The sequence below is a fragment of the Salmo salar genome, chromosome ssa07, assembly GCF_905237065.1.
Source record: "Salmo salar chromosome ssa07, Ssal_v3.1, whole genome shotgun sequence".
Lineage (NCBI taxonomy): Eukaryota > Metazoa > Chordata > Actinopteri > Salmoniformes > Salmonidae > Salmo > Salmo salar.
Genome location: NC_059448.1, coordinates 6029403 through 6042892, shown reverse-complemented (window position 1 = coordinate 6042892; position 13490 = coordinate 6029403). Strand labels below are relative to the sequence as shown.

At 42.7% G+C, this 13490-nt stretch overlaps 1 protein-coding gene across 1 annotated transcript; it reads left to right on the top strand.

The window, feature by feature from the left end:
• Positions 1 to 5355: 5355 nt before the first annotated feature.
• On the top strand, positions 5356 to 13076 carry LOC106608498 (claudin domain-containing protein 1). Its single transcript, XM_014206439.2, has 4 exons — positions 5356 to 6294; positions 6433 to 6540; positions 7775 to 7912; positions 12221 to 13076. Exons 1-4 carry the CDS (start codon positions 6003 to 6005, stop codon positions 12439 to 12441), a joined length of 759 nt encoding a protein of 252 aa, XP_014061914.1. The 5' UTR covers positions 5356 to 6002; the 3' UTR covers positions 12442 to 13076.
• The last annotated feature ends 414 nt before the right edge of the window (positions 13077 to 13490 follow it).

The window sequence follows — 13490 nt, the reverse complement described above, 5'->3', positions numbered from 1 at the left end:
GCTGTTGATGTTATCCATGACCAGCCTTTCAAAGCACTTCATGGCTACCGACGTGAGTGCTACGGGTCAGTAATCATTTAAGCAGGTTACCTTCGCTTCCTTGGGCACAGGGACTATGGTGGTCTGTTTGAAACATGTAGGTATTACAGACTCGGTCAGGGAGAGGTTGAAAATGTCAGTGAAGACACTTGCCAGTTGGTCCGTGCATGCTTTGAGTACAGATCCTGGTAATCTATCTGGCCCCGTGGCTTTGTGAATGTTGACCTGTTTAAAGGTCTTGCTCACATCGGCTACCGAGAGCGTGATCACACAATCGTTCAGAATGTTATGAGCTATGTTAAAATATGTTATCAGCTATGTTAAGATATTTTATGAGCTATGTTAAAATATGTTATCAGCTATGTCAATATATTTTATGAGCTATGTTATCAGCTATGTTATGATATGTTATCAGCTATGTTAAAATATGTTATCAGCTATGTTAAGATATTTTATGAGCTATGTTAAAATATGTTATCAGCTATGTTAAGATATTTTATGAGCTATGTTAAAATATGTTATCAGCTATGTTAAGATATTTTATGAGCTATGTTAAAATATGTTATCAACTATGTTAAAATATGTTAAGTGTGCAGTGAGCATGGCTAACAGTTTATATGGAAAATAAACAGACTGAAAAACACCAAGCAGCAATAAGCCTCTGATAGCTAGCTGCATTTCAGGCTTGTTTGACTTAAAAGGTCAAGAGGGTGCTAGGATTTGGTCTGGGGGATTCCAGGTGAATGGCTCAAGAATAGTTATGATGTTTGGGTCGTGATTACCAATGCTATGTATAACATAAACACTGTTGGACGTATTTGAATTAGAATCAAGCTAAATACTATCTGGATTGTTTGTGGTGATAAGTGTTTTATGTTAAATTCCTTTGAAATGCATGAAATTATATTTCCGTCAATTCACATTCAGTTCAAATTCTGCTGTGTCCAATTCTAAATGGAGTTTTAATTAATGAGTTTTAATGAAGGACATTCCAAAAAAAACGAATTGACCCCAACCCTGCTTCTGATACAGTAAATGATGAGACCATGACTGTCACGGTTGTTGTAGGAATGAGCGGACCAAAGTGCAGCGTGTGCGTCGTTCCACATTTTATTTACACTGTGAAACTATGCGATACATAAACAATAAACTGAACTAACAAAAACAACAAACCGTGACGCAGAGGTGACCAGCTGCCTCTAATTGGAGATCATCCCAAACAAAACCAACATAGAAATACATATCTAGAACATGAACATAGAAATAAAAAACATAGAAAAACACCCCCTGTCACGCCCTGACCTACTCTACCATAGAAAATAACATCTTACTATGGTCAGGACGTGACAATGACAGCCCAACCCTGGTTCTGACACAGTAAATGATGACAGCACAATCTGGTTCCTATACTGTAAATGATGACAGCACAATCTGGTTCTGATACAGTAAATGATGACAGCACAATCTGGTTCTGATACAGTAAATGATGACAGCGCAATATGGTTCCGATACAGCAAATGATGACAGCACAATCTGGTTCTGATACAGTAAATGATGACAGCACAATATGGTTCCGATACAGCAAATGATGACAGCACAATCTGGTTCTGATACAGTAAATGATGATAGCACAATCTGGTTCTGATACAGTAAATGATGACAGCACAATCTGATTCCGATACAGTAAATGATGACAGCACAATATGGTTCTGATACAGCAAATGATGACAGCACAATCTGGTTCTGATACAGTAAATGATGATAGCACAATCTGGTTCTGATACAGTAAATGATGATAGCACAATCTGGTTCTGATACAGTAAATGATGACAGCACAATCTGGCCTCATTTTTACCTTATCCCTTATCAACTTGTCTCATTCTGCCATTCAGACTAAATATTCCTAGCACAGACCTACCAAATGAATGATAGAAGCACACCAGAATACAAAAATAAGGATCTTTATTTGGATATCAACAAGTCTGATATGAGCAATGGTAAAGTGCTGAGCTTTGATATATGTTCAAAACCACATTACCGCTACAAGCCAATAGAGAGATTGGCCAAGTCTTACTGAGACATAAAAAAAACTACATACATTTTGCTGTGCATTTAATAAATTAACAAACACTGTTTCATGAGCTGAAATAAAAGATCCCTGAAATGTTCCATACACACAAAAAGCTTATTTCTCTCAAATGTTGTGCACACATTTGTATTTCATCCCTGTTAGTGAACGTTTCTCCTTTGCCATATCAAGAAGCTGAATAAACGGCATACATATTACACAGGTGCACCTTGTGCTGGGGACATTAAAAGGCCACTCTAAAATGTGCAGTTTTTTCACACAACACAATGCTACAGATGTATCACTTTTTGAGGGAGAGTGCAATTGGCATGCTGACTGCAGGAATGTCCACCAGAGCTGTTGCCAGAGAACTGAATGTTAATTTCTATACCATAAGCCACCTCCAACGTTGTTTGCATAGTCAACTTACACACAGCTCTAACACACACACTTACCCCACCAGACGTCTTTTCACAGCCTTCAAATCCAGAACAAATTCAAGAGAGCATACAGTACTATACAAAGCCATTATTACATTGAACTCCCTACCATCTCATATTGCTCAAATGAACAGCAAACCTGGTTTCAAAAAACAGATAAAGCAACACCTCACGGCACAATGCCTCTCCCCTATTTGACCTAGATATTTTGTGTGTATGCATTGATATGTAGGATATGTGTGCCATTTTTAAATGTACATAGTTCTGTCCTTGAGCTGTTCTTGTCTATTACTATTCTGTAATATGTCATGTTGAATGTTTTGCGTCTGGACCCCAGGAAGAGTAGCTGCTGCTTTCGCTACAGTTAATGGGCATCCTAATAAAATACCAAATACTGCGGGGATGTCTGCTCAAAACAAAAGTGACATAATTACCCAGCTAGCACAGTGGATCTGGGTTGATTCCGGTTGAGAGTCGGGGCACTCGGCTGAGAGTCAGACTCGGCTGACGTCATGTGGCCCGAGTCTGGGCTGCCCTCGGCAGCATTACTTTATGGCTAGGATGCAGGGATTGAGCTCGGGCCGATTCCGGTGTGAGTTATCTGGCACAAATGTATTACTTGGGGCTCTGGCCGATTCCGGTGTGAGTTATCTGGCACAAATGTATTACTTGGGGCTCTGGCCGATTCCGGTGTGAGTTATCTGGCACAAATGTATTACATGGGGCTTGGGCCGATTGGATGGTGCACCATGCTGCTTTGTTGACAAAATGACAGAGCGGCACAGATTACTGTTCCTTTTGAGAATGGAGCTCCCTCCCCGCTTTGAAACGTGGTAACTATAGTACACTTAACTAGCTTTGAAAAAGTAAATCCATTATTCTCTAATTAAACATCTCTCCCTAATTTCTGAATAATGCTTGTAACATCGTCTGTAGGCTACAGTAACCTACGCTTCAGAGGGGCGGGGCAAGTATTCTACACACACGCACACCCAATGGCTGGCAGGCTGAAGCTGGAATATGTTTCTGAGTGACAGAGTGAGGGCTTTGCATAGGCGCTTTGTTGTGATTTCTGTGAGACTGGAAATAAATGCCCGGAATATAAAATAACATTATTAACCGGTTCCCATGCTTTTAAAAATAATCTCTCTGTTCCAGAACAGTATAGATCAGTTTTTGATTTTCGGATCTAGTTGTATTCCTCAAATAATTTAGGTTATTTTCCCATTTTTGTTTCTGTTTCCTGAACTGTGGGACTGGGACTGGAAATAAATCTAGTGCCAATAAAAACAATCCAACCCTTGGTTTGTATCAGGGTGAACAAAACATTCATATGATGTTGCAAGAATGTTCACACAAAAATGTATTTTTTTTCTTTAGCGGTTCCCAAAATAGTATAAAGATGAGCAAAGAATGTTGTTGAAAAAAATCTATATTTTGTAGCGCAATTTCTTTTATTATTATATTATTTTATACTAATACAATTGCTGAGAGAAAGAGATTTTTAACACGTTTTTTTCTCTCTCTCTAAAAGGGAGCTGTCAAAATTATTGAAAGCTCTAAAGATTCTTATAATTCAAATCAAACAAAATTCAATCTGCATTAACATAATATTTTTTTTTTTATCTCAGTTTAAGGAACAGTATTGTGACATTACATGGCTTCCTGTTTCACTGGGGTATAAACATGTAAAATCCCTTTGTCACCCATCACCATAGGGAGAAGGCAAAGAACTCACAAATGAAAAGAGACAAATGGTTGTTGACCTTCATAAATCAGACAGTGGGTACAATAAAATAACAACAAAAAAATACATACACCACTTACCACTATTAGGGCAAAAAATAAGAACTTTAAAACCACTGGAACGTTGGTAAACTTGTCTGATATGGGATGCAAGTGTATCTTGCGTCCAAAACAAAAACCTATAATTGGCAGAGAATAGTATTTGTATTCGTTGAGAGCAGTCAATGTAAAGTTATACTTATAGGATATTCCATTTTATTATATTATAGAGTATTATATTGCATAAATAACATTACAAGTAATCTTATATAGGGTTCTATTTGAATTTGAACAGTGCTGTGAATATGCAAGTATTTCATCAGGGCTCATCACTAACAAAAGCAACCGGATGTCCTTATCTCAGAGAAGAGTTGTCTGTAGTGTAGTGTCATTTCTCTTAATGAATGACAAGACTTCAAGGAATGTTCAAGTGCTATCAACCTAGTGTCCATCTGGCACCAAGTGGCTGGGACAGTAACTTCATTTTAAATTACATGAAAATACGTTGTGCATCATTGTTCATCTTCAAGAATGTAAAGTGGTTTACCGAGAAGGTAGTGGTGCTATTATAACAATCAGTTGTGCTTTGCAACTGTTCCCTATTGAATTTACAAGGCATATTCATAAAGTCACGAGTGACACATCACACAGCCACTAAAGGACCGGTAGGCTACTAATTTCTGCAGTCAGGCCTAAAACTCAAACCCCCACTCTGCAAAATCAACACCAACCTGCATCAGATCTTAGACAAAATAACGTTTTTATTTATTTTGTCATATTTTGGTTACAGGTAAAATCATTAAATTAAGTTCATATATTCAGTTCATATCTCATTTCCATATAGTTATGTGTATCGTAACCTACCTAACTTGAATTTAAATAATTTACACAAAATGTAAACGGGGCGCATTGTGCGCCGATGACGTGAACCCCCGCACCTCTCTGATTGAGCGGTGTTGGGTTAAATGCGGGGGGGGGTCGACTTTAGTCTACAGTCGGCTTCGTTAGCCTCACAACTCAGAACATTATCTTCGAGCTATGAGTAAAACTATAATACCCAGCATTCCACTGCCGCCTGCCGGAAAAGGAAAACGCATGGATGTATGTGTTTACAATCTTTCTTAACAAGCTTAAGTTCGCAGGTGCTGTTCCTCATGAAACAAGTGTAGGCGATACCGGCAAAAGAAAATAATGACACATGTATTATTCGCTACTACTCATTTAGTACGATATAACAGAATGTGTTTGTTTCGTACTTGTAGAACAGGCGGGGAAGCCAAATAATCTGTCGCATCGTCAGGCCACCCACCCACCATATGCAGCAGTGATTTTTAAGAAGTGGGACAAGCGAACAGATGGCGCATCTAGGCTGCGCGCGACAGGGACACCTACAGTGTTGAAACAGTGTTGGATATGAACAAGGGAGCTTGTAAAGGCGTGTTTTATGTAGTCTACATCTTTGCCATTTCTGAGTGGATTGGATAATATTACATCGCAGAATTTCCCACTGCCTCTTGAACCGTTGCTTGAGCCTACTCTACTTTGGCGCGGGTATTGGAAAACACGTAGTGACAGGGCCATCGCCACCGGTAGCTATAATCAGAGAGGAAGAGGCGAAGCGAAGCCTTTGCTATAATCTCCTATTTGACATCTCTCTCAGTTGGTAAACAATGGTTGACAACCGTTATGCCACGGCTTTGGTTATCAGCTGTGTGCTCAGCGTGCTGGCTACGGTGTACCTGTCTGTAGCGGTTGGGACGCAGCACTGGTACCAGTACACCAGTCCCTCGGTGCGCGGCGAGGCCAACATATCCGAACTGCGGTCGCTGCATGATGAATTCATGGACGGGGAATTCGATGAGAAGACCTACAGTGACACGCTCTTCCGTCTCAACGGGACCATAGGCCTCTGGTGGCGCTGCGTTCTGGTGCCACCTCTTACCCACTGGTACAAGGAGTCAGGTATTAACAACATAATCTCCTCCCATAAACTCAGTCAACACGGATTTCCTCAAAAATAATTTGGTGATCCAATCCATGGTTTGTCAGGGCATGATTTATGTTTTTTTCTTTTTTCTCTCAATTTCCCCTCTGTTTCAGATCCAAAGATGGTGATGAAGTGTGTTACCTTCACGTTAACACAGCAGTTTACCCCAAAGTACAAAGAGCCAGGGAATCACAACAGTGGAGAGGACATGCTGCGGACCTGTAAGCCTGTATTCATTTATTTTGCAAATTGCAATGTATTGATCTGTTACCCCACCCAGCTTCTGTGATATGCTATGCATGCTCAATGCCTTATGCCAGGGGTAACCAACTCCAGGCCTAGAAAACAATTGGGGTGTGCAGGCTTTTGTTCCAACACAATATGAACACAATTGATTCACCCGGTAGCTCTCCAGGACCAAAGTTGGATCACCCTGTATCTCTCCAGGACCAGAGTTGGATCACCCTGCATCTCTCCAGGACCAGAGTTGGATCACCCTGTATCTCTCCAGGACCGGAGTTGGATCACCCTGTATCTCTCCAGGACCGGAGTTGGATCACCCTGTATCTCTCCAGGACCGGAGTTGAATCACCCTGTATCTCTCCAGGACCGGAGTTGAATCACCCTGATTCTCTCCAGGACCGGAGTTGGATCACCCTGTATCTCTCCAGGACCGGAGTTGGATCACCCTGTATCTCTCCAGGACCGGAGTTGGATCACCCTGTATCTCTCCAGGACCGGAGTTGGATCACCCTGTATCTCTCCAGGACCGGAGTTGAATCACCCTGTATCTCTCCAGGACCGGAGTTGAATCACCCTGTATCTCTCCAGGACCGGAGTTGAATCACCCTGTATCTCTCCAGGACCGGAGTTGAATCACCCTGTATCTCTCCAGGACCGGAGTTGAATCACCCTGTATCTCTCCAGGACCGGAGTTGAATCACCCTGTATCTCTCCAGGACCGGAGTTGAATCATCCTGTATCTCTCCAGGACCGGAGTTGAATCACCCTGTATCTCTCCAGGACCGGAGTTGAATCACCCTGTATCTCTCCAGGACCGGAGTTGGATCACCCTGTATCTCTCCAGGACCGGAGTTGGATCACCCTGTATCTCTCCAGGACCGGAGTTGGATCACCCTGTATCTCTCCAGGACCAGAGTTGGATCACCATGTATCTCTCCAGGACCGGATTTTGATCACCCTGTATCTCTCCAGGACCAGAGTTGGATCACCCTGTCTTATGCCTATACTTCAGTAATTAATGTCTTATGCCCACATTGTGTGATATGCATTATGCAATGCATGAATAACTTATACCTGGCATCTGTGATATTCAATAATAGACACAGTATCATTGTATGCACTTGGATGCTCATGCTTTTCTATCTGAATTGTGTGTGAGAGTTTTTACTGCTTGCCTATTGAGTTCTAACTTGGATCCCTATCTGTGTGCAGACTTGTGGAGGTGCCAGTTCCTGCTGCCATTAATCTCCTTAGGTCTGGTGGTGCTGGCAGGCTTGATAGGGTTCTGTGCCTGCCTCTGCCACAGTCTCACCCCCACCCTGGGCATAGGAATGCTCCACCTACTGGCTGGTGAGGGATTTATTAAACATTGTATTGTTCTTATCATTCTCTTCTTAAGCAATAAGGCCCATGTGGGTGTGGTATATGGCCAATATACCACGGCAAAGGGCTGTTCTTAGATACGGTGCAACGCGGAGCCTTAGCCGTGGTATATTGGCCATCTACCACAAACCCAGAGGTGCCTTATTGCTATTATAAACTGGTTACCAATGTAATTAGAGCAGTATAAATAAATGTTTTGTCATACCTGTGCTTTACGGTCTGATATACCACAGCTGTCAGCCAATCAGCATTCAGGGCTTGAACCACCCAGTTTATAATAAGTTGTACCCTTCTTCATTGTTTCCAGAAGGGCATTTCAGTGCTAGGCACCATGGCTATTAACCACAACTCTGTTCTACTATAGTGGAATAGTGAATTTGATAGCTGTCACATACATTAGTCTAGCGTTTACCAAACTCGGTCCTAGGGACCCCATTGTTGTGCACGTTTTGGTTTTTGCCTTTGCACTACACAGCTGATTCAAATAACCGACTCATCATCATCTATTTCAAACAGAAATTTGTTTCCTGTGGCACTAATTCCAAAACGTTTTGGGACACTGTAAAGTCCATGGAGAATAAGAGCACCTCCTCCCAGCTGCCCACTGCACTGAGGCTAGGAAACACTGTCACCACTGATAAATCTACAATTATCAATCATTTCAATAAGCATTTTTCTACGGCAGGCCATGCATTCCAACGGGCTACCCCTACCCCGGCCAACATCTCAGCACTCCCTGCAGTAACTTGCCCAAGCCCCCCCCCCCCGATTCTCCTTCACCCAAATCCAGACAGCTGATATTCTGAAAGAGCTGCAAAATCTGGATCCCTACAAATCAGCCGGGCTAGACAATCTGGACCCTCTCTTTCTAAAATTATCAGCTGAAATTGTTGCAACCCTTATTACTAGCCTATTCTACCTCTTTCGTATCGTCTGAGATCCCCAAAGATTGGAAAGCTGCCGCGGTCATCCCTGTCTTCAAAGGGGGAGACACTCTAGACCCAAACTGTTATAGACCTACAGTGGGGGAAAAAAAGTATTTGATCCCCTGCTGATTTTGTACGTTTGCCCACCGACAAAGAAATGATCAGTGTATAATTTTAATGGTAGGTTTATTTGAACAGTGAGAGACAGAATAACAACAACAAAAAATCCAGAAAAACGCATGTCAAAAATGTTATAAATTGATTTGCATTTTAAAAATAAGTATTTGACCCCCTCTCAATCAGAAAGATTTCTGGCTCCCAGGTGTCTTTTATACAGGTAACGAGCTGAGATTAGGGGCACACTTAAAGGGAGTGCTCCTAACCGCAGCTTGTTACCTGTAAAAAAGACACCTGTCCACAGAAGCAATCAATCAATCAGATTCCAAACTCTCCACCATGGCCAAGACCAAAGAGCTCTCCAAGGATGTCAGGGACAAGATTGTAGACCTACACAAGGCTGGAATGGGCTACAAGACCATCGCCAAGCAGCCTGATGAGAAGGTGACAACATTTGGTGCGATTATTCTCAATTGGAAGAAACACAAAAGAACTGTCAATATCCCTCGGCCTGGGGCTCCATGCAAGATCTCACCTCGTGGGGTTGCAATGATCATGAGAACGGTGAGGAATCAGCCCAGAACTACACGGGAGAATCTTGTCAATGATCTCAAGGCAGCTGGGACCATAGTCACCAAGAAAACAATTGGTAACACACTACGCCGTGAATGACTGAAATCCAGCAGCGCCCGCAAGGTCCCCCTGGTCAAGAATACATATACATGCCCGTCTGAAGTTTGCCAATGAACATCTGAATGACTCAGAGGACAACTGGTGAAAGTGTTGTGGTCAGATGAGACCAGAATGGAGCTCTTTGACATCAACTCAACTCACCGTGTTTGGAGGAGGAGGAACGCTGCCTATGACCCCAAGAACACCATCTCCACCGTCAAACATGGAGGTGGAAACATTATGCTTTGGGGGTGTTTTTCTGCTAAGGGGACAGGACAACTTCACCGCATCAAAGGGACGATGGACGGGGCCTAGCCAGTCTCCAGGCCGTAATCCCATAGAAAATCTGTGGAGGGAGCTGAAGGTTCGAGTTGGCAAACGTCAGCCTCGAAACCTGAATGACTTGGAGAAGATCTGCAAAGAGGAGTGGGACAAAATCCCTCCTATGATGTGTGCAAACCTGGTGGCCAACTACAAGAAACGTCTGACCTCTGATTGCCAACACGGGTTTTGCCACCAAGTACTAAGTCATGTTTTGCAGAGGGGTCAAATACTAATTTCCCTCATTAAAATGCAAATCACTTTTTAACATTTTTAACATGCGTTTTTCTGGATTTTTTTGTTGTTATTCTGTCTCTCACTGTTGAAATTAACCTACTATTAAAATTATAGACTGATCATTTCTTTGTAAGTGGGCAAATGTACAAAATCAGCAGGGGATCAAATACTTTTTCCCCCACTGTATATCCATCTTGCCCTGCCTTTCTAAAGTCTTCGAAAGCCAAGTTAACAAACAGATCACCGACCATTTCGAATCCCACCGTACCTTCTCCACTATGCAATCTGGTTTCCAAGCTGGTCATGAGTGCACCTCAGCCACGCTCAAGGTCCTAAACAATATCATAACCGCCATCGATAAAAGACAGTACTGTGCTACCGTCTTCATCGACCTGGCCAAAGCTTTCCACTCTGTCAATCACTGCATTCTTATCGGCAAACTCAATAGCCTTGGTTTCTCAAATGACTGCCTTGCCTGGTTCACCAACTACTTCTGAGATAGAGTTCGGTGTGTCAAATCGGAGGGCTTGTTGTCCAAACCTCTGGCAGTCTCTATGGGGGTGCCACAGGGTTCAATTCTCGAGCCGACTCATTTCTCTGTATATATCAATGATGTCGCTCTTGCTGCTTGCTGCTGGTGATTCTCTGAACCACCTCTATGCAGACGACACCATTCTGTATACTTCTGGCCCTTCTTTGGACACTGTGCTAACAATCCTCCAAACGAGCTTCAACGCCATATGTGGACAACGCCAACACTCCTTCCGTGGCCTCCAACTGCTTTTAAATGCTAGTAAAACTAAGTGCATGCTCTTCAACCGATTGCTGCCTGCACCCTCCCGCCCGACTAGCATCACTACTCTGGACGGTTCTGACCTAGAATATGTGGACAACTTCAAATGCCAAGGTGCCTGGTTAGACTGTAAATGCTCCTTCCAGACTCACATCAAGCATCTCCAATCCAAAATTACATCTAGAATCAGTTTCCTATTTTGCAACAAATCCTCATTCATGCATGCTGCCAAACATATCCTCGTAAAACTGACTATCCTACCCATCCTTGACTTCGGCGATGTCATTTACAAAATAGCCTCCAACACTCTACTCAGCAAACTGGATGTAGTCTATCACAGTGCCATCTGTTTTGTCACCAAAGCCCCATATACTACCCACTACTGCAACCTGTATGATCTCGTTGGCTGGCCCTCACTACATATTCGTCGCCAAACCCACTGGCTCCAGGTCATCTATAAGTCTTTGCTAGGTAAAGCCCCGCCTTATCTCAGCTCACTGGTCACCATAGCACGCGCTCCAGCAGGTATATTTCACTGGTCATCCCCAAAGCCAACACTTCCTTTGGCCGCCTTCCAGTTCTCTGCTGCCAATGACTGGAACGAATTGCAAAAATCACTGAAGGTGGAGTCTTATATCTCCCTCTCTAACTTTAAGCATCATCTGTCAGAGCAGCTTACCGATCACTGAACCTGTACACAGCCAATCTGTAAATAGCACACTCAACTACCTCATCCCCATATTATTATTTACCCTCTTGCTCTTTTGCACCCCAGTATCTCTACTTGCACATCATCATCTGCACATCTATCACTCCAGTGTTAATGATAAGTTGTAATTATTTCACCTCTATGGCCTATTTATTGCCTACCTCCCTACTATTCTACATTTGCACACACTGTACATAGATTTTTCTATAGTGTTATTGACTGTACGTTTGTTTATGTGTAACTCTGTTGTTTTTGGCGCTCTGCTTTGCTTTATCTTGGCCAGGTCGCAGTTGTAAATGAGAACTTGTTCTCAACTGGCCTACCTGGTTAAATAAAAGTGAAAAAACAAACAGATGCAGCTATCCTTGAGATCATGTTTTAAGACTCACCATTGATACAACAGTAGTTGAAGGAAAAAGAAATCCTTGATTTCTTTTAGAAATATACAACAGCATATGCCTGACCCCCCCCCCCCTCTCTTCCTCCTGCTCTCCCTGCAGGGCTGTGTACTCTAGCCACAGTGTGCTGTTACCTGGCAGGGATGGATCTCCTCCACAGGGTCTCTGTGCTGCCAGACAAGGTGGACGGCTCCCTGGGCTGGTCCCTCTACCTGGCCCTCATCTCGTCCCCGCTGCACATGATGGCTGCCGCCCTGCTGGTGTGGGCGGCACGCAGCCACAGTCAGAACTACTACCGCATGACTGCCTACAGGGTAGCATAGAGACCAGGTCTGCTGGTGCCTGACTATCTGTTTTATATAGGCACATTTCCAAATCAAAACCATAACTCCAACCACATGATACTTGTTGATCTTGAAATAACTGAATAGGTATATAGAAAATGCTAATCTTTGCCCTCTGATAGGCTACTGGGATTTTCACCCTATTGTTTTCACACAGTTGCTTAGCCAGTCATTTCAGATCTATAAAAGTGCCTAGTGTAGGGATGAGGAGTTGAAATTGGGAAACAGAGTGACCCAGAACAAAATGTACAATTGGTTAGACCAACAAGCATATAATTATTTATAATAGACTTTCCAAACCGTAACCAGCCACAGTCAGAGCTGCTTCCATTCGACTTTCATATGCACTAGCAAGAAATGTTATTGGCCCATGTTTGGAAAATCAAACCGTTCTGAAAGAAATATGTTTATGGCGATTGAAGTTATGTCCAAACATTTGAGTACAGTACCAGTCAAAAGTTTGGTCAGACCGACTCATTCCAGGGTTTTCTTATTCTACATTGTAGAAAAATAGTGAAGAAATCAAAACTATGAAATAACACATATGGAATCATGGAGTAACCCAAAAAATGTTAAACAAATGAAAATATATTTTCTATTTTAGATTCTTCAAAGTAGCCACCCTTTGCCTTGATGACACCTTTGCACACTCTTGGCATTCTCTCAACCAGCTTCACCTGGAATGCTTTTTAAACAGTCTTGAAGGAGTTCCCGCATATGCTGAGCACTTGTTGGCTGCTTTTCCTTCACTCTGCGGTTCAACTCATCCCAAACCATGTCAATTGGGTTGAGGTCAGGTGATTGTGGAGGTCAGGTCATCTGATGCAGCACTCCATCACTCTCCTTCTTGGTCAAATAGCCCTTACACAGCCTGGAGGTTGTGTTGGGTCATTATCCTGTTGAAAAACAAATGCTAGTCCTACTAAGCGCAAACCAGATGGGATGGCGAATCGCTCCATAATGCTGTGCTTGCCATGCTGGTTAAGTGTGCCTTGAATTCTAAATAAATCACAGACAGTGTCACCAGC

What these genes read in the sequence shown, in the direction of transcription:
- LOC106608498 (XM_014206439.2), top strand. Translation starts at nt 6,003, where the DNA reads ATGGTTGACAACCGTTATGCCACGGCTTTGGTTATCAGCTGTGTGCTC. An exon ending in CCACTGGTACAAGGAGTCAG is followed by an intron (nt 6,295 to 6,432) that starts GTATTAACAACA and finishes CCTCTGTTTCAG; the next exon opens with ATCCAAAGATGGTGATGAAG. An exon ending in AATGCTCCACCTACTGGCTG is followed by an intron (nt 7,913 to 12,220) that starts GTGAGGGATTTA and finishes CTCTCCCTGCAG; the next exon opens with GGCTGTGTACTCTAGCCACA.